The sequence below is a fragment of the Micropterus salmoides genome, unplaced genomic scaffold (genome assembly GCF_014851395.1).
Source record: "Micropterus salmoides isolate LMB-PRFRI ecotype aquatic unplaced genomic scaffold, ASM1485139v1 Ms_hic_scaffold_13, whole genome shotgun sequence".
NCBI classification, from domain to species: domain Eukaryota; kingdom Metazoa; phylum Chordata; class Actinopteri; order Centrarchiformes; family Centrarchidae; genus Micropterus; species Micropterus salmoides.
The window spans coordinates 18,071,337-18,098,357 of NW_024040374.1; the positions used below are offsets into that span (position 1 = coordinate 18,071,337).

General features: G+C 39.6%; 1 protein-coding gene across 2 annotated transcripts; it reads left to right on the forward strand.

The window, feature by feature from the left end:
• Positions 1-1,586: 1,586 nt before the first annotated feature.
• Positions 1,587-25,981, forward strand: ttc39a (tetratricopeptide repeat domain 39A). Of its 2 annotated transcripts, XM_038715927.1 has the most exons (21): positions 1,587-1,803; positions 2,933-2,983; positions 3,205-3,255; positions 3,529-3,582; positions 10,769-10,873; positions 15,315-15,446; positions 16,155-16,195; positions 16,536-16,603; positions 16,721-16,785; positions 16,925-17,024; positions 17,801-17,866; positions 18,510-18,618; positions 18,707-18,774; positions 18,868-18,927; positions 19,789-19,950; positions 20,777-20,868; positions 21,219-21,339; positions 23,022-23,133; positions 23,381-23,495; positions 25,023-25,139; positions 25,492-25,981. In XM_038715927.1, exons 1-21 carry the CDS (start codon positions 1,751-1,753, stop codon positions 25,604-25,606), a joined length of 1,857 nt encoding a protein of 618 aa, XP_038571855.1. In that variant the 5' UTR covers positions 1,587-1,750; the 3' UTR covers positions 25,607-25,981. The 2 variants fall into 2 exon arrangements, with proteins under 2 accessions (XP_038571855.1, XP_038571856.1); XM_038715928.1 differs by lacking the exons at positions 1,587-1,803; positions 2,933-2,983; positions 3,205-3,255; positions 3,529-3,582 and adding an exon at positions 6,293-6,550.
• The last annotated feature ends 1,040 nt before the right edge of the window (positions 25,982-27,021 follow it).

The following is a 27,021-nucleotide window of genomic DNA, read 5'->3' on the forward strand; positions in this document are numbered from 1 at the left end:
TAGGTTGAAGCCTTTTCTCTATGTCTTTTGCTTTGTACTCTTTGTACTAGGATGGTATTTGTGTGTGTGTGTGTGTGTGTGTGTGTGATGATTTCTATTAAAACTATTGCTGCAGCGACATTTGATAAGATGATTGTACCTGAGTGACAATCTAAATGTAAAAGTATATGGCAAATTCATATATGTTCATCCAGAAGTCACAGGGACTATCTGAACTTGATGAAGGGGGAGCTGACTTCAGTGGACTTTTCCCCTGCTGCTGGAAGTAGCTGTGGCTTCTACTCCTTTCTTTTTTTTGGAAAAAATAAAATAAAGAAGCTTTGAATGTACTTGCCTGCATGTCCTGTGGGAAATGCAATTCAATCAATTATTCATTCATTTATTAGCCATAACTTCACTGTCCAGCAGAAATATTGTTTCTGTACATTGAAACTGTTCAAACGCAGTACTTAAGTAATTGTACTGTAAAATGTATGTATATTTTTCTCTTACAGAGCAATTAGAAACAACAGCATACAATCAAAATAATAATAATTTAGTTTAAAAGTTCCTGACTGGAAGAGGGTGTTGTTAAAATAATCTCACCACAAGGTCGATATAGTAGCTGTTCAGGAGCTAATATTACATCATCATCATCATCATCATCATGGAGTTTACCCAGAACTGTAGTTCACATTTCCACCCTCCCCAGCACTTTAATGCCTTCTTATCCTTATGCTGGCTAAAAAGTTCAAATCAAAATACACTTAAAATACAGCATATAAATACACTATTCAAATTTAATTTTATTTTTATTATGAGGAAAACATTTTGGGATTTAATTAAATTAACTTGCTTTATGTATTAGGCTACATATTCATTAATTATTACATAGTTATTGTATTACGTGTTTGTAGTGTTGTAGTAGGCCTACTCGAGACCGGTCTTGGTCTTGAGACCGGTCTTGTCTCGAACTCGGACAATGAGGATTCGGGATTTTATTTCAAGATCAGTCAAGACCATAACTTTGAGGGTATCAATAAATTGATTTTGCATTGTCTGATTTATTTGTTAACATCCTTCCTAACTTTGATTGGATGTGAAACGTATTGCTTAAAATGCAACCAATAACCCCAATTAAGGTTGTTACCTTTAACGACTGTCACCCCTCCCGGGCGATGCTTACGTTGATTTCCGCCGCTTAGTGTTCGTATGTGAGTGCTATAATAGGAATGTGGATATTTCAGATCAATTTCAGATGATCTCGTTCCACATTTTATTGTGTGTCATGTAATGTGGGGAACTGGTCTCGGTCTTGACTCGGTCTCGCCCTCCCTCGGTCTAGGTCTCGACTTGGTCTCAACCCCTAAAAGTCTTGGTCTTGTCTCGGTCTCGATAAACTCTGGTCTTGGTCTTGACTTGGTCTCGGTTTGGCGGTCTTGACTACAACACTACGTGTTTATTTATTAATTAAGTAAGAAATCTAATTGAGTGTGAAACTTTAATTTGGACGGCTTTAGGACCATGCAATCAGCGGGAAGTGCAGCAGCTACACTGGAGTGCATTTGAAGTCATTATTATGGTGATGGGAGCAGCACACCTTAGCACGTCAGGAAGGAGGAAGGCGCACAGCAGCTGCTGTACCTTCATTCCTGTCAGTGTGGACTCTGTGTGAGCTGCTCCTCTCCTCTCCCGTGTGTCTGTCCGTCCATGTCCACTGCGTAAACCTGCGGGATAATTCTGCTGTTTCACCGGATCCCAGTGCTGTGGAATGAGTTTTATCACCAACTGGAGGCGAAGCGTGAAGAAAAATGATAGTAAAAAGTGAGTAGAAGAGATGAGCTTCCGAAAATCTGTGCAAGTCCTGACTCTGTCGGTACTTGTCTGTGTTCGTATAGTACAGCCAACAGTGAGAGTGTGCTGCCATCTCACTGAGATTGTTGTGTGTAGAATACAACATGTTCAGGACCCTCATAGATCCTCTGCAGACCACACACAATCTCCTCTGAGTGGGTTTACATCAGAAATATGACCTGTGTTGTTAAAGTTCTGCCAAAGCTGCCACTGTTTACCATCCAGAAAGACAAAAAAGTTGTATTTGACAGGTAGCTGAAGGAGCCCTTTATCTAATAAATCCAGAGAGTCTGTTGCCTGTGAGATCACTGTCAATATCACTGTACTATAGGTGAAGTTCAGTAGCATGATCCTTGTAGCTGCTTTCATTAAGTCTTGTTAGACAACATTGCATTCATGATGTGGTCAAGCAGGCTTTTGGTGTGTTAGCAGTAGGGTACATACTTAAATATTTGTAATATGTTCATGATGGGGTGATCTAACCAAGTGGTTCCAATCCAGGAGGTCAGAGTGATCACAACATGGATTTAAGGGATTACCTGGGTGGTAAACAGTAAATAATTAAATTCAGCCACATCAAATCATGTTTACTTTTAGATGTTTCTCTAATCTTTTGCTACATGTGCAAAGCTGAAGAAGTTGGGAACCACTGACCTAACCTTAATTAAAGATGGAAGCTTCACACTGGCTTAAATAACATTTTGTGCATAAAAAGTGTTAATAACAAAATACAGCATAAAATCTGAGGAATAAACAGCTTTGATCCATTTAGTCTTGTGTTACTGCTATGTGCTTCTTTGTTGCTGGCGACTTGTCATTATTAGTTAGCCTTGTTGATGCGCATTGAGTGTAATGAATATATTCATGTTATAATTACTTTTTTACTTCCTTTTGATGTCGTCTGTTATTTATCACATAAAGAAGTCCGATGCTGGTGACAATTTTAGTTGAAATGTCTATCTATATCTATATAAAACTTGTGAGTCCTCCTCAGATCTTCAGGTCAGACCTCCAATTATATCCTAGCACACATTCTCCTCTCACCATCATGAGATCCGTTCTTACTTTCTCTCTAAGTTGACTTTTCACGTCTTTGCAGGGATGCCGTGCAGGCAGAAGACATACCTGACAGCCCGGACTCCCTGAGCCAGTACGTTCACTTTGTGCACAGAGTCATTTATCCTTACAGTCAGAAACAATCAGCAGTGTCACAAAGAAAACAACAAACCCTGTGCTGCTCATAGTGCAAATAGCAAATTGAATAACAGTATAACAATACATTTGAGTCTTGTCAGTTCATTAGCTGTTAGCATTTTATCTCCCACAGACATGTTGTCATATACAGGCTAACTTTTATTTATTTTTTCCCAGGTTGTCAATCATAAACACTCCAGAATTGGATTCCGTCATCACAAACTTCGGGTGAGTGTCAGTGAACTGAAAACCACTGAAGGACATGTATTAAATGAAAAATAAAATAAATTCATCTGCAAAATTTTCCCAAGATCTGTTCCCATATCAGACATAGTCTCTGCCCCAAATCATTGCCAAGATTTAAGTATCCTGGGAGTGTCCACGTTTCAATGACTCCCACGATTATGTTCCTCAAACAATACCTGGCCTTTCAGCAGTTTTTGCATCTCTTGAGATTTCCCTCTTTTCTCAAAACTGCCTCGATCTTGTTCCTCGTTTCAGGTTACAGCTGTCGGAACAAAAAGATGCTCTGGAATCAACAGATCCATCAAATGGGTAAGACTGGCCAGTGACAACATTTTGGTTTAGATCACAACAAAAGTGCTTTGAAAAACACGCTGATGTCTTGCTATTTGGAAAACGTTTGACTTAATTAAAAAAAAACTATTTCGCAGTCCTGTATGACAGTGAGTCGCTGTGAGCAGATTGACTTTAAAGGACTTCCTCACTTGACATATTAACATGATGAGGTAAAGGTCATTAGAAAGTTACTGGCATTAACACAGCTTCTCCCCGCTGTTCAACATATCAATAATTCAGACCGAGAGAACCTGAGAATCATCTGTCACCTCACCTGTGTCAAGTCATGATCAGTTGAGTATGAACATGAACCAGTTGCTAATTCAATAGTATAATCCTGTGTTCTCTGTTAAGGCATGTAAAGGATGCATTGGTCGCCTGAGGAGGAGGATTTGAGGAAACTTTAGGAAAAGATCATGCATAATCAGCAAAATGAACTATAAATGTAAATAAATGTAGCATTCACATGTTACAATTCAGATTTAGTTAGTTGGTTAGTCTTTACACTCAACATTTTGGGACATGTGCATATTCGCATTTTTGCTGAGTATTAAATGAGAAGATTGATACCGCCTTCCTGTTTGGATTAGACGCTATAGCAAGGAGGCAGTTAGCTTAGCTTAGCATAAAGACTGGAGACAGGGGGAACAGCTAGCCTGCTCTGTCCATCAGAAACAAAATCTGCCTACATATTTAATAGAAAGACATGAGAGAACGATTTGTTTCGCTTTGTGGCAGATCCATTTTACTTTGCAAGTAATGGCTTCATGCCTTAATTGTTCTACTTACTTTCAAAATAAGATTCATTTACCTCACTGGAAGAAGTATGTTATCAATAAATCATTATTGGCTATAATGTGTTTTTCCGAACAAAAACAAAACAAAAGCATCATATTCTTTTCACTGAGGACTTAAGGAGAAGACCTACCATACTGACACCAGTGTTTAGAACTACAAATGTTTCGGATGATTCACTGTTGCGCGGCAAATAAAATAAGTAGATATTTGCATATTATTGTACTAAGCTAAAAGCCCAGATAGTTTGAAATGGCAACATTTGGGTCATAAATCCTTGTTTTTCTGTTGCCAAATCCAATTGTCCACCATGAGGACAGCTGCATGTCAAATCTAATTATCTCCACCTTAAACCCGTGACTGACTCTGCTCCTCACAGCACACATGGGACACACACTTACACATGCACGCGCACGCGCACATGAGACACACTCTTAAGCTTTTTTTTTTACTACAGTCTTGAAAGGATTTCCCCTCATGTTTCTGTGCTGGCCAAAGTGCTTTGCTCTTATATCTGTGTTTTTATGGGTTACCATGGAGGAGAAAAGTGATGAGCACTTAAACATTGTCACATGAGTGTGATCTTCATGCTTTCTTGGTGTTACCAGCGTTACTAATAGAGTGTGTGTGCGTGTTTGTGTAAGTGTGCTATAGAGCCATGCTACTGATGGAGAGAAATAATATTTTCTATGAAACAATTATAGCACTGAAGCAATTTGTTGATTAATTAATTTGTCAATTGAAAGAAAATGAATCGGCAACAATTCTGATAATCAAGTAATGACAAAAGTTATTTTTCAAGCAAAAATACCAAAGTTGCCCTTGTTTTACCTTCTCAAATGTGAGGATTTGCTGCATTTGTTTGTCTCATATGCTAGTAAACATGAATATCTTTGAGTTTTGAACTTTACAGGCATTTTCTTTTACTATTTCCCGACATTTTATACACCAAACAATGAATCAATTAATTGAGAAAATAATCATAAGTTGCGATGCTAATGCAAGACTGAGGTGAATTAACAAACACGGTGAATTAACAAACACGGCTCTGTTCCATTTAAGTGTTTGTCCTAGTCCTTACCTACTAAAGCTAAATGGAGTGTGACCCTTACTAATATTATTAATCACACCTCCTTCCTGCTATGCCATGTCAGAATGTCTGCATTAAAACGGACAGCACATCTGTAATTACTACTGATGTTGAGCTTAACGGCTGATGTGAGATGTGGGTCGTGTCAGTTCCCTCTAAACTACTAAACGACCTGCAGTAACTCCTGGCACTGTGCCTGTCTTTCATTCATGATTTCACATCAGGTTCTGTGAATCCACATTATGAGGTGCTGTGCTGCATCTGTGTCTTCTATTTCTGTACTCTCTGGTCGCTGCAGTGGCAGAGACTGAACATTGCAGCACACTGGACCTGCTGAGATGCTCACTACGCAGCAGCAGCACTCGCTTATTACATCATTTAAATCTCACTTTCTCTTTTTCACCTACAGCAGTAGAAAGCACAAAGTTTTGTATGAACAAAGGACGTGTAACTTATTTCTTCTTTCAACTGTCACTGTCTTCCTCCTAGTTTTTTTTTCTGTTTTGTTTTCTTTTGTTATTTCCCATCTTATATAAAAAACCTCCGGCTGTGAGTTGTGGGCATCTAGCCCCACCTCTGACTTTGCATTAACCAATCAGAGCAGAGACTGCAGTGTGTGTGAGGGTGATGATCGGAAGACGTGTGACAGGCTTTTTGTATGTGTGTGTGTGGGTTAGAGGCAGTACAGATAGACTGTGTATTCTCCCCTCATGTGTGATAGTCATCCCAATCTTATTAAGGTCTGCTGTTGCTGCTGCATCCTTCCTCCTCCTCCCTTTGTCCCCCCCTCCCTCTCTCCTTCAGTCTTCCCTCTCTCTTTCTCTCTCTCCTTCACCCCTCTGCCCTTCTGCTTCTGCTACTGCTGCTCTTGTTGCTGCTGCTGCTGAGACATACACATAGATTACACTGCACTGCTGGAAAGGCCCCAGGCTCACATTCACTTCTGCAATTCTCTTTAGCTCTGTCATCTTTCTCTTTCACCGTCTCTCTTTCACACACACACACACACACAGTTTGCCAGATGAAAATGTCAGAAGAGGAAGATACTCTGTCAAACGGGTAAGATACTTGCCGTATGTTTGGATGGCGTATGTTTGGTAATCAGTTGGCCTCTGTGAGATGCTCTGAAAAGTGTGTGTTGTCTAGCTGTGACACTCAGGCATGGTGACAAACTTGCTCGGTTTATTATAGGAGCAGCTTAGCTCTTTTGTGTCACAGCTCAATGGTACGATGCCTGTGAACATCTTATACCGGCTGGAATGAATGGTATGAAAGCTCCCAGTCGTATAAACTAATGCTTCGTCACTCTTGGAGGGGTGTGCGTGTGTGTGAGTATGCATGCATTCTGGTTTTCATGTGCACATGCAGGGGTGTGTATATGAATAATGGCTGTGGGGCTTTATCTGTGGCATGTGTGTGTGTTTGTATGGCCCACTGATAATGATCATCACTGTGAAAGTTATTCCCTAGAGAAATCAAGTTCAATTAAATTATAAGGACAATGCGTGGTATGCACATCCTGAACCTAACAGGCTCACCTCATTGTGCTGGTCATGCCTTTTCTTTCCTGCATACAATTGTCAGTTATTCCCTCCATTTGAAGCAGTGTCCTGTACTGTACTATAATCTTTCCTAAATAAGCTGATTTTCGTGTCACCAAGCCTCAGATTCTCTTGACTGTGTCTTCCAGTCAGTCAGGCCCAGTTGTGTTAGTTTCCAGCTATAAGGCAATGATGACACCACTGATTGTTCACCCTCATAAGCATGCGGTCAACATAGTAGGCCTAGACTTAAATTATTTACTGATTTGATTATTTGCCCCTGCATGACACTTTGAACAACACCATTGAAATATATTATTTAATACGTTATGCCCTGAATCTAACAGGTAATTAAACTTGAGTAAGGTTCTAACCCTTTTAAGAAGATGGATTAATGTGATATAAATACTATATGTGTGGGGTTAAGAATTGGTTGTAGGTTTTAGACAACAATTTAATTTTAAGATTAGAGTTAGAGTCAAGGTCAGGCATGAGTTTTTACTAGTTACAGTTAAGGTGAAGGTCCATGGAATGAATATAGCCAATGCTGAGGCAGTACATAAGAACATTAAGACGATGGATAAGTTTGGTTTAGCTGCTTAAACACATCTGACTGCTTCTAGTTCTTCTGTAAGCTTGTTGTTATAAGTAAAATTGACAGTAGGCAGACACTGCACCTATATTCATACAGAGGGAAAACTGGTACGACACAGTAGAGAAAGCTCGGATTGGAGTCAGTGGCCACAGGGAGAAGACATGTGACTCTGCAGCATTATCCTTCAAATCAATGACAAAAACACATATGCTAGCTACCTTGTTGCAATATTCTGGTATTATTAACTTTGTATTATTGATCCCTTTATGTCTCATTGTTTTATTGTTAGTAGGCACTTAATTATAAATTAGCTGAATATTAATAAGTATCAAAATTGTTAATTGTATTGTAATACTGGGTATTGTGGTAGTATTAGTACTTTTTTCATACAGTGATACTGGTTGTCCCACAGACCCTGTGAGTATAAAACAATATCTCATTTTTGAGTTGTTCTTTGTCTGTTTGTTGTGTTGTCAGAACACCTAAAACCTACACTTTGGTGCCTGACACGTTTTGTAAGTCTTGTTTGTTTGTCCACCTGAAGACACATGTATACTGAACACACATGTCAGTCATACACATACAGCCACCCGCATGTCATTAGCTGCACCAGTGTGTATGTGCGCTCCTTTATGCTGGCGTGTGTGTGATGAGTTTATACTCCCTGTGGGTTTCTAATTGGCAGGAATGTGAAGTGGGTGCTGTCTGTTAGTCGCTGCTATTATACACATTCATCGTAGTTGTGTTTGCTCAGTTTCTGCTCTCTACTGCATCTGTCTGATATTTGCTGCTGACCTCTGAACTCTGAGTTGATGAGGTAATACTGACTGGCTGCAGCTGGTAAATGTAAATGGGGGACACGTCATGCTCATGTGATCAATACAGTGGAATAGAAGATCAAAGCACTACCAAACGGCATTTCAAAATGAAACAAAATCGAAATCCAGTTCCCGTTTCACAAAAACACATCAATAACATGACAAACAAATGACCAACTCAGAAAATGGGTCACTCGCATTTTATGATACAAATGAACAGAAATGGCAAATAACTGAATCTTAGAAAAATGTATCATTCTACAAAACAGTCAAAATCCAAATCAAATCTTAATGCTGACATTAGTGTTTCAGATTTTCCATCAACTTAGTAATTTGGTCAGCTCATTAAGCTCAGTGGTAATGTGTTTTTCACATGCCATGTGCTCACTCTGAAGTAAAGAAATGTATGAACAAATCCATTAATGGTACAGTGAGTGGACACAAAGAGGAGGGAGCCTTGTGATGAAGGATGAAGGAGTGCAGTATTCTCATTCATTGTGTCCTGTTTGGCCACACTGTACACCCGTCACAGGAGGGTCATGTGCACCATGTAATAACAGCAACATGAACAATAATCACCAGTTGCTAGTTGCTTTCACAAAGACAACTTACAACAGTGAGGAATAATGCATGATCTTATTCAAAACTGGTCCATGAGCTTGCTTTTTTATTTATTTATAAAAGTGGTATGACAGCAGCCCATTGTAGACAAAAGAAAATTACGGAGCCCAAGGAAGGTTGGTAATATTCAGAGAAAAAAATCCAAATTTACAAGTCAGATTTGCGAGAGAGAAAAAAAATTGAATATTCTCTGAGATTTTAAAATCATACTTTTACAAGAAATAGGTTTGTTAGTTAGTGGAATGAATTGAACACAGACGCTGGACTCAAGCAAAACTTTTGGGCTCAGTCCACCCTCCGTGTCCAACCAGTGCATTGCAACTTGTAGGCTATTCTTCTTGGCCATGCTGGCAGAGGGAGGTGATTTCAGCCTGCTTAATTTATTGAATCCAGCCCCTTCTTTGTCACTATCAAAAAAGCCCCATATATAAACCTTACGGTAGGTAGTATGCTGGCAGGTGGTTTAATACTTTTTGGTGTCAAAATATTTTGCCATATGATTACAGTAAGACACACAGTTGAGCAAGTGTAAAATGGTGAAATGAGTCTGGCTAAAAATGGGGTGCATGTGAAGGTGTGGCGCTGGCCGGAGTAGTAAAACAGAGCAGAGAAGATAGATAGACATCAATGGACACCATGGTACGTTTCTTAGCCTTTGCTAAGCGTTTGCTTTTTGTGGTTGTAATTAGAAGTTTCGGCCCAAATCATTCCACACACAGAAGGGAAACCACAGAGAAGTGAAGGAGAGAGAGACAGAGAGAGCTGTTTCTATGTGCCTGTCCCTGCTGATTTTGAATGATTATTGGGAATGCTCTGATTAATAAATGTGAATAATTAATGCTTTGTTTGTGGTGGCATTTTAGTTTTAACAGTTAGCACCGAAGCGTTGTCCAATGTGTTGCCAGCACTCTCCCCTGACCTGCTGGAACAGCAGCCTCTCTGTGTTCAACCTCCTGATTTACAGATTAAACAATGCCCTCCCCTTCTGCATTATAATCCTACCACAACAATTCACTTAACCATTGGACGTAGCGGATTATACAGCTGGGCTTAATCTCAGAGAATATTCAAGTATTTTAAATCTAGGAAATGAGATTTTTTTTCTCAGAATATTACCTCCCTCCCCTGGCTCTATATTTCTTTCTTTAAATTTACAATGGCCCTAATACACTGTCTTTAGTACAGCTGTGCAAGTACGGTAATTTAAATTGATTGCCTCTGTAATGTGCAGTTTGATCCAAACAGCAACAACACTAACAGCGAAGCACTCTCTTGAGCCAGTTTGCTTGTCTGGCTCACCCTGCATGTCTTTCTGTTTCTATTGTAGTAGAGGAGTAGACAGAGTTGAATAAAGGAGGAATATGTAAAATGAGACAATATCAAGATCCCAGTCTCTGTTGTAGGTCAGTGTTTGGAGGCTGCCTTTGTTGTTGTAAAGGAGAACAGGCTCGCTACAGTAGTGAGAGACAGTTAGAGGTACTGGCGGGTGGCAGTACAAAGTGAGGTGACATGGATCTTCAAATATGAATCAAATTTTATAAAAAAAAAAGGTTTAGGGGAATGTTTGTATTCCCAGCCTGTGAAATTGTAATGAACTCGATTGACTGACTTTTTGAGCACTTACAAACACAAACAACAATATAATATAATAATATTTTCACTCTTCACCACTCTTTCTTTTCTCTTTGTTTTGGTTCTGCAGGTGTTCCCGGTCAGACCTGTCGCTGGCTCTGGAGGACTGCATGGATGCCCTGGATCTGTTCCTCAGAAACCACTTTGAGGAGGCGCAGGCCCGGCTCAGATGCAGGTAGGAGAACAACCTGAACCCCACATGCTAACACAGGTGCTGTACTCAGCTCTAGTCGAGCTCTGGCGCACCTGACTTTGCACTTTCATGGACAAATATAATGAATACAGACAAACAGCTGATGTTATGCATGCAAGCAACTACTATTTTTTTTAGGTGTTTTTGCACTCAAATCAAAAAGTCTGCTGTGAAAAAGTCCTGTGGATGAAGTGTTTTTGTTTGGTGCTAATTAGTAAATGTTAGCACTCTAAAACCCTGAACTAAGATGGTGAACATGGTAAACTTATACCTGCTAAAGCATGTTAGCATTTAGCTCAGTGCACCTCTGTATATGTAAGTGTAGCCGCTTGCATGGCTTAGACTCTTTGTCTTGACATGGTCGTCTCGCTCGCTTGAAAGTCTGTTCTGATTGGAAGGCAGGGGTGTATATTAAAGGACATGCTTTAATGTCACTAACACTTCTGTTGCTTCTGTTTTGATGATGATGATGATAATGATTCAGCAAAATTCTTTGCCATTGCTGAATTGCCTTTGTTGATTTATTACACATTTCCTCAGCCAATACATTTCATTGTTTGCTGTTTAACATTTGCTGATGGCAGTACGCCTTCCTAAAAGCAATTAGATCAATTTATTTGCTCAACAAAAATGTCAAAAATGTCATGCTGTAAATGCTGAGCGTTACAATGACTGTTAGAGCATTTTGATGCTTTAAATTCCTGTTCTAAATCAGTAGAAAAGCAATCATTTTAAAGTCTGAATACCCAGTCATTGGCACAGTAACAGGTCAGAAACAGAGATACCAGTGTCTACATCATGGAGGGCAACAGGAACTTTGGTGTTGGTTGCTGATGTTGGTTGGATGATTTTATGGCCGTAGGGTTGACATGATTGACGTGCTGTATTTAGTCACAAAGACAAACGCCCTCTCTGGGCTCACATACTTCCTCTAGTTTTTTTTCTTTAACACTGTGTCATCAAGTTACTCCATTATTTACTACTCATTCTCTGCTTTATTATGAGAACCTTTATCACGCTCTTGCTATTATTCTCCACCCTCTACTTCTTCTTTGGGGCTGTGGGCCACTCCTTAGACCCAGTTCCTTCTTTTCAGTACTTGCTTACACTGAAAAAGAATAACAACCTTCTGTCAGCCTGTACATTATTTTCGTCTTTTTGTTCTACAGCTAGATTGACAACCATTGTCAGCTGTTCTGCTCTGTAAGTGTCGAAATAGTGAAGGGTGATGTCATTTGTTTGATTTCTTAGCTCAGACTAAATTATGGAGAGTTTCGTTGCAACATAACATATAATACTGTTGCCAGGTGACTATCCTGTTGTCATAATCATAAAATGCTTTAGTGTTTATATCTGGGTTTGTGGAATAGTACAACCTGGAAGAAAATCTGTTTATATCCACCCCAACGACACCTCTAGATGCTGCCACCTGAGGCTTGGCAGTCTGTCAGCTCAGCGGGTTTCCTCATTTCTGTCTCGATATTCTTCCCACAGCTCTGTGTGTGCTACCTCTGCCTCTTCCAGTCGCTAAAGTGCACCTGAACAAACAGTAGTTGCAAATATGTACATCTGTAGCCCAGATGGTTGGATTTGACACATGCAGTAGGACAGTATGAGATAAGACAGGTCTATCCTATAATAATCATGGGCTCCATCATCGTGATCTGGCCAGGTGTTGTTGTGGTCTTTGCTCAATGTCCTTCTTAGGTATGTGGAAATTTTTTGTGAAAGAGTTAAATTAAATACTTGCTAAGTTGCTGAGCAATCGCTGTTTTCTTCCCTCCAGCCTCTTTTAGTTAAAAAAATAAAGAATACAGTAGACAGAAAAGATGCAGTCATATTAAAGTGTTGTTTTACACTTAATTCAGCACTTCTTCTATACATTACATTTATTAATCTTCTATAAAACCCAGTCACAACTTTCCCATTTGCTGCTCAGAAAAGGGTTTTGTGAGGATGCTTGAGGCATCAGACTTATGTAATATTATGTAAGGTGTGATGACATCTGCTGCATTGTGAGAGAGATACTCTGAAAGATTTTGGGAACAAGCAGTCCTGAGGATGTGAAGCAGCAGCAGAAGCTTTCCTCCTCTGTGTTTGCCTTTCCTCTGCTTTAGTCCAGTTCTCTCCCTCTTCAATCTGTGTCTCCTTTTCCCCTTCCTCCAGCTGTGTGCTGACGCAGTCAGGTGGATCAAGGGCAGACTCTCTGCAGCACACGCGCAACCGCACTACAACTAAAATACCGGAAAGACTTCAGAGAGAGCATTCATTATCTGGATGCACTTTAATCAATCATTTGTCCATTATTTTTACCCCTATTGCTGTTTATGGTCAGTGGCAGCTGGAGCCCTTCCCAGCATGCATTGGGAGGAAGACAGGGGCTAGCCATTACGGGGTTAAAGCACTTTCTTGTTGTTTGATTTATAGCACTCCTCCTTGTGTATTTTGTACAATGACAATAAAGGCTATCCATCTATCTATGAGGTTGTGTAACTACTGTTCATGCATCAGTATCACGTGATATAAGCCTATAAGCAGAGCTGTCTCTTTAAATTGCTTCTCTCTTAAAGGGCTCAGATATTTGAGGCCTAGTCAATATGTTTCTCGTAGTCAAGGAGCCACCGCAGACTAAAACATTATAGAAACATGCCTGCTTTGTAAACAGTCAAGTGTTCTTGATCAGCCGTCAAATCCCAGAGGTATCCAACTGCAGGATTTGTTTTATTTGCCAGGTCTCTGTTCAAACATGCCAAAAGACCAAATACAGCCAAAACAGTATAATCTTCTTCTCCCATCTTGCAATCCTGCTCTTTTAGTCACAGCTGTAGCAGGGAGTCGGTGCAGGAGGTGTACTGGAAAAGTATTACATACATATACAATATAGCAACTGACGGAGGTGCATCTTGGCGAGAAGTTATGACATTGTTGTTCCTGATGAGCTGTGCCATTCTCTTCTGTTTTGGTTCATAACCCACGCCACTTCTGCACTTCCTGATTGTTACTAACACGTGCAGAACTGAAAAGAAGGCGGGTGTGCATACATGCATTGAGAGAGAAAGTACAACACAACTCTTCAACTCTTCAGTGCATTTCAGAAGGGTAAAGACCTTCCTATCCCTGAGCCCTGAGATGATGCTGATTGAAAAATACCGGAGTGCTGCTGTGAAATATTTTGAATTCTCAGCCACTTTCAGCACAGCTACAAGCAATTCAATTGAACTAACAGGTCCATCTTAAAAGGTTTCTCAGCTTGAGCTTGGGTCGTCTTACATAAGCCTGATGCAATGGAAATGTGAGGCAGGCAAATCTCTGCTGTCCCTGACTCTCTGCTGTTGCTTCCTGGCTGTTACTGAGTTGGTTCTTGTTTACCAATTGGTCACTGGATTCTAATTAATAATATTAATTCCTTTAGGTGTGGAGTTAAAGCTCAGCAGACACTCTCTGTCAGCTAGTCAAACCCTGATGTATTTCTGCAAATCTATGTCACTGACAGGCTAAAAGTCACATGGATGATAACACTTTCATTGTATCAAAGTATTTTTTTAATTAAATATATCCAATAATAAGAGTGTCTTTATGCTTTATTTCCATTGGTAAAAAAAAAAATCTCTTGATGCAAATTAACTTTCCAGTGTCCATGAAAGACTAGTGGTTGTAGCTCAGAGTAACATCACAGAGACTGGGCACAGCAGCGAAATGTCAGTAATGCATACAGACAGCATTCCTCTCTACACACCTCTGCCTTTATGTTTGTTTGTGTGCGTATCTGTAATACATGCACAAACATACAATACATACGTAAATAAATATATAGTATATACATATATATGAAGTTATTTCAACCATTAAATGTGACTGCAGCTGCTCACACATTAATGATGAAGCCCTATGTTTATGTTTTTAATTAATTAGTTCAAATAATGGTTTATAACTAGAATGACAAGCTCTTTCAACTGGAAAAACAAGTACATCTACTGGAAAAATGTATGTGACATCAAACACTTTTACTCCTCCTTCATCACTGTACAACCTGCAGGAACTATTGTTAAACGCAGGGTGTAATGTGAGACACCACAGATATAAATAGGCGCTACCTTTTTTTTTCCTTTTCTGTGTATTGTTGGGGCTTTAGTCTTCCAGGTATTCAATCACACATCTCGGTCGTGAGCAGGAATTCATTATCTGACTGCAGCTTTCATTTGCACTGCCTGATTAAGTGACTACTGTATGAATCTTTTCGTAATCAGACAAAAACATTTTGCTCGCCTCTTCGTCGTCTCTGTCAGCAAAACAGAAACAGCACATGATCTATCTGGATCAAAATGTAATTTTATATCTACAACTTCCTCTTTCATTTCCAAGGCTTTTCCAATATAACTAAAAACAAATATTGTGTGATGTCTTATTACATTTTTTTTTATAGAACCAAAGACAGCATGTACCACGCTCTGACCTATGCCACCATCCTGGAGATGCAGGCCATGATGACCTTTGAACCCCAACACATTCTGTCTGCAGGAAACACTATGAAGGAGGCCCAGGCTCTCTGTCAGCGGTAAGACTTTCTCCACAACACCAGGGAGTTAAAATGCCCTGATGACCAGCCGATAAACTGTGACAAGGCTTTTTTTAGTGCGTCTATAGTCAGCTGCAAAAGTAAAGCTTGTCTTTTAAAAGCCAGCCAGTCTAGAGACAAGCTGCTTTAGAAACAAGCCAAAACGTTTGATTTTAGTCACAGTTAGTGAGGTTGATCAGCACTCACACTGCTGATTTAGACATTTAGACACATGAAACTGTATCTTTAGAACACTGGTTCCCATTAGCAACATCTTATTAAACCCAGAGAACATGAGGAGATCGTCGAGGCTCACAGGCAGAAAGAGTCTCACAACAGTCTGTCAATATTTGTCCGGGAGCCACTGTGAGAATCTGTCATGATTCAGAGCTGAACTGATTCAGACTAACAGTAGATCTAGTTAGCCTACCCAGATACACACACACACACACACACACACACAGTTTTCTCTTTGAGTGTTGTTACTGTTAGGTAGGACATTTAATGCACGGTCAGCACCTTGTGGTAACTTCAGCCCGCAGCAGCTCAGCGTCCTGTCTTTACTGGAAAGAGGCTGAGTCGCTGATTTGCATGGAAACAAGATAAGCAAAGACAGTGCAATGCTGCTGAAATACAATCCAGAAGATTTTCAGTGGAACCAACACATTGATGACAGCTGATGGGTTTTTTTTGTGCTTTCTCGATCAGGCACCGCAAGAAGTCAAGCTTCTCCAAAAACTTCACAGAAGGTCAGTAAAGTGCTGGACTGACAGGACAAGTAATGTGTCACCACCACGATTCATAATAACAGATGTCAGTATTAAGGAAGCAGTATTAGGGAAGCAGTTTCCGTTGTGTGTTGCATGTGTGAGTACTTGAATTGTATGTGAGCTTGTGTGGCTACTAGTTTGAATCTTTGCTTCTGGTGTGTGTGCGTGCGTGCATGCGTGGTGCGTGCATGTGTGTGTGTGTGTGTGTATGTGTGTGTGTGTGTGTGTTTCTGTATATATGTATGTGTGTTTGGCCATTACGCTGTAGCTTTCAGGCTGTCTGACTGAGGATAACTGTGACGTAATCTTTTCACCTCAGAGGAACTTCACGCGGAAGTTTGTTACGCCGAGTGTCTCCTGCAGAGGGCAGCACTCACCTTCCTTCAGGTCAGGACTGCCACTGAATCTGCCACCACTAATCACATTATCACATTTGTTTAAACTTATTCTCTGTTTCTTTTCCTTCTCTTACCTCACCTGCTCTCTTGCTCCCTCTCTGTTCAGGATGAAAACATGATCAGTTTCATCAAAGGGGGAATCAAAGTGAGGAACAGCTACCAGACATACAAGTGAGAGCCCAGAATATTCTTGTTCACATTTTGCCATGCTTGTGTCCCAGTTTTAATAGACCTTATTAAAAAAGTTCACTCTTCCTCATTACCTTATAAAACCCTTTTAATCTGCATACTTTGTCTTTTATTTTTACAGAGAGCTTCACACAGTCCTCCAGTCCTCTGGCTACAGTCATGGTGACAACCATGGCCATTTTGAGGGTGGTGTTAAACTGGGAGTAGGAGCCTTTAATCTAGTAAGTAGAAGGGTGAATGTGTAATCATACACAGGTCAAATAATAGCTGTTGACAAAAAAGGGTGTAGGGTACGCACATCCAAAAAAACTTTTACCGATGCTGGATCAAAAAGCAAAGGCTTTGTCAGGTGTTGTCAGAAATGTTTGATCTCTGTTAAATTGAAACGTTGCTCAGTTAAAAAGGATGGGAGTTATTAGTACAGTGTGTGAATCAGTTGTTTGATTCTTGCTCAAAGAATAGTGGGACAAATGACTTCCAGAAAGTATCAAGCCTAAACCAAAGTGAAAAATAAGACTGAAACCTACCTGCTGGCCTTATATTTTTTGGGGATGGTTAAGATGCTCTTAATCAGACAGAAGCACATAAAGAGCAAATGATGAACATACAATAAGATTAGCTTTAATCTAACATGCAAACAATCAGTGTGTTTTGAGATTATTGCTCCCCAGGCAACAGTGACTGATTAGTGTTAGATTATATTTATTGCATTTATTATATTTATTATCAAAAAAATATGCACTTATAATATTAAAGAAGTAAAGTGAAGTGCAGTAATTATTTAGGGATACTAGACATGTGCACTTCATCCTGTTATTGTTTGTCAGTTTAACTTATTTGTAGTGGTTGGTTAGAAAACATCTGTAATTACTGCACAACTGGTGGCCCTCGGACAGAATATTTATGAAATTCAAGATTGTTTCCTCGGGAAAAGCAGGTTTCCTGCTGGAATCATGCTGCTAGCCTTTCAATTCCACTGCTTGTCTACTTCCTGCAGATGATTTCCATGTTGCCCACGCGGACGCTCAAGCTGCTGGAGTTTGTCGGTTTCTCTGGAAATAAGGTGAGTTCTGCTGGCAAGTGAGAGGAGCTGACATGACCGAGGGTGTGACAGGTTGAATTAGAGATGTTTGACAGGGGATGGATTGTTCTGTGCTGTGTGAAGTACTGGGTCTTTGCTACCAACAACAAACGGTGTATGTGGATTACTCCTGAATTGTATCTGTAATTGCAGTTTCACTGACTCATTGATTCACAGTAAATCTTGCCTATGATTTGTGGTGAAACTCATATCACTACTACTGAGTTGACTGTGGTGAACGTGACATTTTTAGTGAAAGCATGAGATGAAACTTGATGGGTGAATAACTTAAAATTTGCTTTGATCATAAAAACTAATGACTGTACCATTTCTCTTGATCATGACTTCCTGTTACTTGTTATGCTGAAATAATTGTTGTTGTAAACTATGACTACTGATTTGATTTATGTAACCACTATACTTAATTATTATTTTATAATTTAATTGATTTATCTTCTGGTTGCAATAAAACAGACATCGTATGTACACAAGCCTATCTGTGACCTTTCTTTGTTAAAATTGGATAGCAAAAAGTAAAAAAATACATTTATAATGTATTTCTTGCCTCTGTGATTGAGTGTTCAAGTGTGCACATCTGTGTGTGTGTTTTTGTGTGTTCATGCAGGAGTTTGGTCTTCAGCAGCTTCAGGAGGGCTCTGCAGATAGCACATTCAGGTCCTTCCTTTGTAACATGCTGCTGCTCTGTTATCACACCTTCATGAGTTTCATACTGGGTGAGTAAGGACACACAAACACAACATGCAGCTGCAACCAACCACAAAAACAGTCGAGGATCTTAGCTGTTTGCTTGTCTCTCTATAGGCACTGGAGAAGGAGATGTGGAAGATGCAGAGAAACTGCTGCAGCCATATCTCAAAAAATATCCTAAGGTGTGTCAGAATTAACCGTGTTTTTAAAAAAAATCTTCTGCATAATTAGAAGAGTCCTGTTCCCAGACATACTGTGGGTTGTATTTCTCCCAGGGATCAATCTTCTTGTTCTTCGCTGGTCGAATAGAAGTGATCAAAGGCAACTTGGATGACGTGAGTGCCCGTTATTTATGTGCTCCTGAAAACCAAACCACATTCACCACAGCACTTTTCATGTGGATTTTTTTTAATGCACCATGCCATTACACATTTCTTGAGGTCTGTGAGTGTCTTGTGTATACATGTGTCTGTCAGCCTGTATTTAAATTTGAGTTCACTGGTCGACTAAATTATATGGTCATCTTTTTACTGAGAACACTGTCTGACAGTTTTAGTTGTGAGTCTGCCTCCATGTCTGACTATGCTTCACGAAACTCCTCTTTATGAATATGTGACTTTGTTTGCGACTACTGATGTGTTTTGATCTGTTTTTGGTCATGATAATAAAATAAAATAATATGTATGTATACACACACACACATTGGATATATATATATATATATATATATATATATATAACACAAAGCAAGCATTGCAGGTTCAACCACGCAGACAACATGTTTGTTTCCTGCTTTTGCATTTCAAAATCTTTCAGTCAGTTTAATGTGTACAAACACCTGCTACTGCTACAACCTTTCTACTAGAGTGCATATATATAGTAAAAGTTACAAATTGTGTCTTATTTCAATGGAATGGATGACTTAATTTGCCCACTACTAAAAAAATGACATACAAATGTTGACCCCTCTGTGTCCTCTACTCATAATGCATAACACTAATATTCACACAAGTCCTGAGCCAGAATTAAAGAAACCACAAGAAGAAAACTCTGCCGTCATCTTTATCACACTAAGTCATATGAAAAATACATTTGCCCACTCAAACATGATTTGTATTGGGTTGCTCACCACATATTAACATTAACACTGAATATGTTTAAGAAGATGAGATCCTCAGTGGTTTGTATGCTTTCAGGCCATCAAGCATTTTGAGGAGTGCTGTGAGGTGCAGCAGGAGTGGAAGCAGTTCCACCACATGTGTTACTGGGAGCTGATGTGGTGCTTCACGTACAAAAGGCACTGGAAGATGGCCTACTTCTATGCTGACCTGCTCAGCAAGGAGAACTCCTGGTCCAAGGTGGGCCATGTAGTGTGGGATTTGAGTGTGTTCTGGATAATTAATGAATGCAAATTTGTTGAAGGTTGTCAAGTACAAATTATGAGGAAGACTGAAATAAGTAAACAATTACAACACTTCTTAGCATATACAATGATGAGCTTCTCAGAGATAGTTGTAGTACTGTACCTTTGATTTCAAACCAGCAAAGACATTCCTGATGAAAGCCCAGATGCTTAACAACCACAGCACACATCTGTTGTTGAATGGTCATTAGTCAGTCAGTCTTTCATAAAATGAGAACACCAACCCTTTTTTTAGTTTGACAAACATTTTTGATTCGGCAGTTTTCTTTCTGTTTTTTTAAAGACAAATGTAGTTAACCTTTTCTCAGTTGGAGAAAAGGTTAACTAGAGTTTCTCATAGAGAAACATGTGACCCTTCCACCATGAAAATCACCACCATTGGGGGGTGTCTTGCCACGTGGTGGTTATGACATAGAAATTGCTCCCCAGTCCACTTCCAGTCAGGGACTTGTGTTACAAACCAATCCCCCTCTCTCCATTGTCCTGTTAGTTGCGGTGGTTTCACCTGGCAGCAACAATACACAAGGCAAAATCCGTTCAATATTTGATAGTGATAATAAGAAAATAAATTAAATGTTATGCTATGGAGAGAGACAGAAAGCCAAGTCAGCAGTTTGTAGTGGTTAAAAAATACAACATGTCTTGATACCAAAATAAAGACTAAGAATATACTTGACTCCACACTGTTTTTTCTCTCCTCATCTCGTTTAAAAAAGAAAAAGATGCGATTGCAGTAGTAACCACTTTCTTCCTTCCCTCAGGCTACTTATGCGTATATGAAAGCATCTTACCTCAGCATGTTGACTCCTGATGATTGCCTAACCTTCGGGGAGACTGCGTTCACTCTGTTCAGGTATAAACTAAGAGCTTAGGCACTGAAATTACACACAGCACCCACAGTAAAACCGAGATGACTCACTGTGACAGTTATGTATATACTGTATATGATATCATCATTACTTCTTCTGGGAAGAGGCTGTCTTTGGTGGGGAATATGAACTAACAAGAATATGAACTAGCGAGAATTGCACAGAACTAACAAGTGATTTTTTTTGGGTACACAGCTTCTAAAAATGCTCCACTAATTAAACATTTGATTGGACCTTTAGCATTATACAGTCTGATTCAGATATTTAATTGCTCGAAACCATGTGTCACATATTTTATCCATACAACTGATTCGTATGTGTAAACATATTTCAGGCAGGTCCCAGGGCTGAAGCAGAAAATAGCGGGGAAATCTTTACCAACAGAGAAGTTTGCCATCAGGAAAGCCCGTCGCTACGTCGCAGAAAACCCCATTCCTCTTCCGGCTCCTCCACTGGTCAGTACTGGACGAGGCTTTTTGCCATGTCGCACTGCCTTACCTGAGCATAATTGTATTTTTTACATGTACAGTGTGTTGCATTGTTTCTTTTTTTTGTTCAGAGTGTTTTTATTGAACATCTTATCTAACATAAGATACACTATACAATACATTTTCTTTTTATGTTAACCAACCCACCCAAGAACAATCCCCACCTGTTGCACCAATACAAAAAATTAATGACTGTCCCCAATGTGTCGGAAATAAATTTAAATATAGACTTCCAAAAATCTAATACAGTGAGGATCTATGTCTGATTTAAATTTTGCCAGTTTTACTTTAGACAAATGCAATCTATGAACGACTTTAAATTGAATCACTCGATGTCTTTGACTTCCCACAATCTTTTCACGTGAGGCAAAGGTCCCATATTATGAGTATTCATTGCACTATAGAGTTTACCAATGGCCCCCTTGGAGTATGGATTCACTTTTAGAACAATCTCAAGAAGTGACTCAGGTGGTAATGAGGGGAAGTGACTAACAGATGATGCAACAAAACTGCGAAGTTGAAGATATTTGAAGAAAGGAGTGTAAGGAATTTGGAATTTAGATTTCACTTGCTGAAAAGTTGCAAAAGTACCTTCAATAGACATATCTTTTAGTACCCTAAGGCCTTTTACAGACCAGGCACTAAAAGAATCATCTATAATAGAAGGAGTAAACATGTGATTTCTTACTATGGGAGCATAGACTGATACATCATTAAGTGAAAAATGTCTTCTAAACTGTCCCCATATTTTGAAGGAGTGTGATGGTAATGTTGAGCAAAGCAATGCATGTAAAGAAGCAGGATGGCATGACAAATTCTCAAGAGAGAGCCACTTAGGACCACCAGCATGCGAATTAAACCAATATAACATAGAATGAGTATTGGCTGCCCAATAATAGTACTGAAAATTGGGTAATAATAGTCCTCCATGCTCTCGGTGTCGCCGCAGAATACTTTTATGGATGCGTGCATTTTTCCCATTCCATATAAAAGCTGATATCAGCTTGTCTATCAGTAGGAAAAACGACTTAGTTAAAAATATCGGGATCCACTGGAACAGATACAAAAATCTAGTTGCATTGTTTCTTTGACGTAACTGGATCAAATAGCTGTTGTATCCGAACCTACTATCCACAAATTCAGCCGATCAAAGCAGCATAGTGTTGAGTTAAAGCTGTAACCCTGTGATCAGAGAACACATTTGTTCTGTTTCACATAGAGTTTACCCTGTAACATAGGCTGTGGAAGGTTGACTGAGAACCAAACATAATGTTTTTTTATGGCATTTCATACCTCTATAATCTAGCTGGGATGGATCATAAAATGGCATTTTTTCCAGAGTAGGCTATGAGCTCCATGAGTAAACCTTGTCAATCCACCACTCCTAGAGTTGCTGACATTGTGGCTGCCTGGTAAAGGTACCACAGCTATTTACACAACCTACACTTGCGGGGTTTGGCGGATCTGTCTTTATTGGCTGAACCAGTCAGGATTCAGAGAAGTATGGAGAGCTCTATTGGTGCTCTCAGAACTAGTGTTACAAGAATAACCTTTGTGTAAGTCAAATCCATAAAGAGCGTTGGTTTGTCAGAGAGAAAATACTTTTTATGAAGATTCTCAGATTTTTGTCCAATTTGTGTGTTGTCTAGGAGATGATGTACATCTGGAACGGCTATACAGTCATTGGCAAACACAAAGACCTGACTGAGGGCATGCTGAAAACTCTGGATGAGGCACAAGCTAAACTTGAGAGCAGCACAAGTATGCAACTTTATTTACCAGAGCCAGATCTTTCTAATAGATTAAATTCTAATTTTATTTTAATTTGAAATTAACATGCTAACATGGGTTGCATTTATTTTAGATTCTATACTGGTGCTAAATTTACTGTGAGCATCTAAGAGAATTATATCGTCTGTAGATGTAATCTTTTTGAATGTTTGTCCAGAATTACTGTACCTATTTGGTAATCTGTTTGTTCCTAACTGTTCTGTTGTGTGTTTGTCAGGGACTGAGTTCTCCATAGATGATCAGTGTCTTCTGAGCCTCTTAAAGGGACTGTGTCTCAAACACCTTGGCCACCAGGAGGAGGCTGAACACTACTTTACCCTCATCCTCTGCAAGTAAGACTCTCTCAGTAATGTGCACAGGCATGTACAGTGAATGTGTTTAGGCGGACCCAAGAGGGGACACAGAAAACGAGAGACTGAGTAAAGATTAACAGTCTTTATTTACAACACATGCAGAACTAGTGAAGTCTGGTGAGGCAGAGGTGAGCAAGGGGCAGGTAGGTAAGCAATGGCAGCAGATACTGGATGTGAGGTTGCAGGTGGGAGCACAGGAATCTTAAGGCACAGGAGAAAAACAACAGGTATTACTTGAAAGGTAAGCAATCATCAATAACTAGATATACTAGAGGCAAGAAATGGCCTGAGGTACTCTACCACGAATGGTTTGGAATAATGTGGCGACGGGTTTATTTAGTTTTGCTGCTTTACAACATTAAGTGACATTATGGAAACGTTTAAAATGACTCACAATAGCCTCTCTAATCATTAAAGTAAATCGTTAAAGAAAATACTCCTATGTCATTACAACACACACTAAAGAAACCACATGGAAAGCTACAGGGTCCAGTAAAGGTGGAGTGAAATGTTCTTCAGGTGGGAGGCGGGTGGATGATTTATGTATATATGCGGATTCAGATAGTGCCAAAGCCAAACCGCCCATCACACCTATTAAGCTGCTATAATTGTGACTATAAACGCCAAATTGTTAGGCTATGTCAACAAGAGCATCCTCTTGCCTTCACACTAATTTTCTGTATTTCATGTTGTCATACAATTATAGTGCTCATTATGTAGTCTGCACATGTCATGACAAAAGTATAGTCTTATGACGACAGTTGCAATTGGGGCTGTAGACTGTGTCATTTCTTACACTGATGATGAAACGTTCACCCTCATCAAGCTGAGGGCTGAAATTATCTCCTGTTTATAGTCAAAAGGCACACAGCCAAAAAAACCCCCATGGGAGTGAGTTACGCCTACTAGATTTCTGTGTAGTGCATGATAGCTACTGTTTTTGACATATGCTATGTTTTATGCGACATCGAGATGATTCTACATGTCATAATGTTAACAGACATGTTTCTGGATTGTGAAGATATGATCTGTAGCCTTTATGTATTGGTGCCGTCACTTGGTCTGCTCATTTGACAGAGATTATAGCGGTAGGCTGTCACAAAACAATGGACAGATAATGCAGCTGTGTTGCTTTGAAATGACGGCTCCAAAGCAAGGATGTCTCATTTCATTAAATACCTGTTGCCTCGACTCCTCTCTTTTCGTGTTTCATGTTCGCCTCCTCCGCTCGCATATCGGGTGAGAGGGACTAAGATGCGAGGAGAGGAATCGAGGAGGTACAAACTGAGAAATGAGACAGGTTTAGTGTGCATGCTTAGCCAAACGAGAAAAACAGAGATGCTCTGGTTTCTTGCAGTGTGTCATTGCCAATTAGCCCAATCATATTTGTTGTGGGTATAGGCGGTTTTGTTTTGAAAAATGGTACAACAATTAAATGGAATATTTGTTAATAGTAACTTCACCTCTACACATGTTGTAACCATCGTGTTTTGACATTATGCGCAGTGAGTCTCAGATCAAGTATGACCACTACCTGGTTCCCAATGCCCTGCTGGAGCATGGCCTACTGTGTCTGGAGCAAGGCAGAACAAGTGAAGCTATCAAACTCCTAGAAACAGCAAAGTAAGTCTTTCAGTCAGCAACACATATTCAAACCATCTGTACTCATGAGAAGAATCTCAAAGATTCTCCACTTGCTTCCTGCAGTTTAATGAAATGTTTACTATGCCTTATATTTTTTGAGTGTATAACAACAAGTCATCATTGTTAATGAAATATACCACACCTATTCATCTAATAATAAATCTCACAGTGAGTGTTAGAATGAATGACAAGGTGTAGGCCTACTTTGACTTGATTGTAAAATTATCTTTGTGATTTATGGGCTTATTACAATACCCATGTGTGAAATAAGAATTTAGATTAAGATTTACTCCAGAAGTGATTATAAGTAACTCTTTTTACTCCGTTTCAGGCAAAATTACAAAAACTACTCGATGGAATCACGGACACACTTCCGTATTCAGGCTGCTCTGCACAAGGCCAAGGGTGCGGCGGAGAATGGCACCCATGTTCCCTCCAGCCCATAACAGACAGAGGAGGGCACACTAGAGCTGAGACAGCTTTCTGTTTCCACAGTCCCACAATGCAACACTCAGCCCAGCCCAGACCTTTCGGGCAGATGATTTGTTTTTCCAACAGGAGGGTAGGGGAAGAGGGATGCTTGTTTTTTGTGTGTATGCCGATTGCAGCTCTACGTGGCCCTGATTGGGTAGGGCAGGTTTGCTACGACCCCTTCCAGAATAATATTGTGATAACTCCACTTCCTAGTGTGATTTGAAATAGAGACAAGATGAGAAATGTGCCTATATTTATGAAACATTGGTTTTAGCAGAAGGGAGTTACAAAGTTAATTTCACTTTATAACCTGTTGTAATGTGACAAATAAACTACCTTCTACCTTCTTCTAGCAGGCTTGTTTGTCTAGCACTGTGGCCACCCATAAGGGGCGCACAACGGTAGAAAACAAGGTCACACTTGTGTAGTATACAGGTGCTGGTCATATAATTAGAATATCATCAAAAAGTTGATTTATTTCAGTAATTCCATTCAAAAAGTGAAACTTGGATATTATATTCATTCATTACATACAGACTGATATATTTCAAATGTTTATTTCATTTAATTGTGATGATTAAAACTGACAACTAATGAAAATCCCAAATTCAGTATCTACGAAAATTAGAATATTACTTTAGACCAATACAAAAAAAGGAGTGGATTGACACAAGGAATGCGACAGCTGAAACCCATGTCTTGCATACGTCTGTGCGTGGTGGTTCTTGAAGTACTGACTCCAGCTGCAGTCCACTCTTTGTGAATCTCCCCCACATTTATGAATGGGTTTTGTTTCACAATCCTCTCCAGGGTGCGTTTATCCCTATTGCATGTACACTTTTTTCTACCACATCTTTTCCTTCCCTTCGCCTCTCTATTAATGTGCTTGGACACAGAGCTCTGTAAACAGCCAGCCTCTTTAGCAATGACCTTTTGTGTCTTGCCCTCCTTGTGCAAGGTGTCAGTGGTCGTCTTTTGGACTTCCCCATGATTGTGTAGATTGTGTTGGTGTTTTGAGTTAAGTAGCTGATTAGAGTGTGGCACCAGGTGTCTTCAATATTGAACCTTTTCACAATATTCTAATTTTCGGGGAGATACTGATTTTGGGGTTTTCATTAGTTGTCAGTTATAATCATCAAAATTAAAAGGAATGAACACTTGAAATATATCAGTCTGTGTGGAATGAATGTATACATTATACAAGTTTCACTTTTTGAATGGAATTACTGAAATAAATCAACTTTTTGATGATATTCTAGTTATATGACCAGCACCTGTATACTGCAAATTACCTTCACTACTACACCAGGATAATAATGTACCCAGTTCAGGGTAGGGTTGGATCAGATGGAACCAGAGTACCAAACAACCCCCATATAATTACTGA

Excerpts from the sequence above, each read along its gene's own strand:
- ttc39a (XM_038715927.1), top strand. The coding sequence starts at position 1,751 with ATGAGTTTTATCACCAACTGGAGGCGAAGCGTGAAGAAAAATGATAGT. Across the intron at positions 23,134-23,380 it reads TAAACTTGAGAGCAGCACAA|GGACTGAGTTCTCCATAGAT; the intron begins GTATGCAACTTT and ends TGTGTTTGTCAG. Across the intron at positions 25,140-25,491 it reads AAACTCCTAGAAACAGCAAA|GCAAAATTACAAAAACTACT; the intron begins GTAAGTCTTTCA and ends ACTCCGTTTCAG.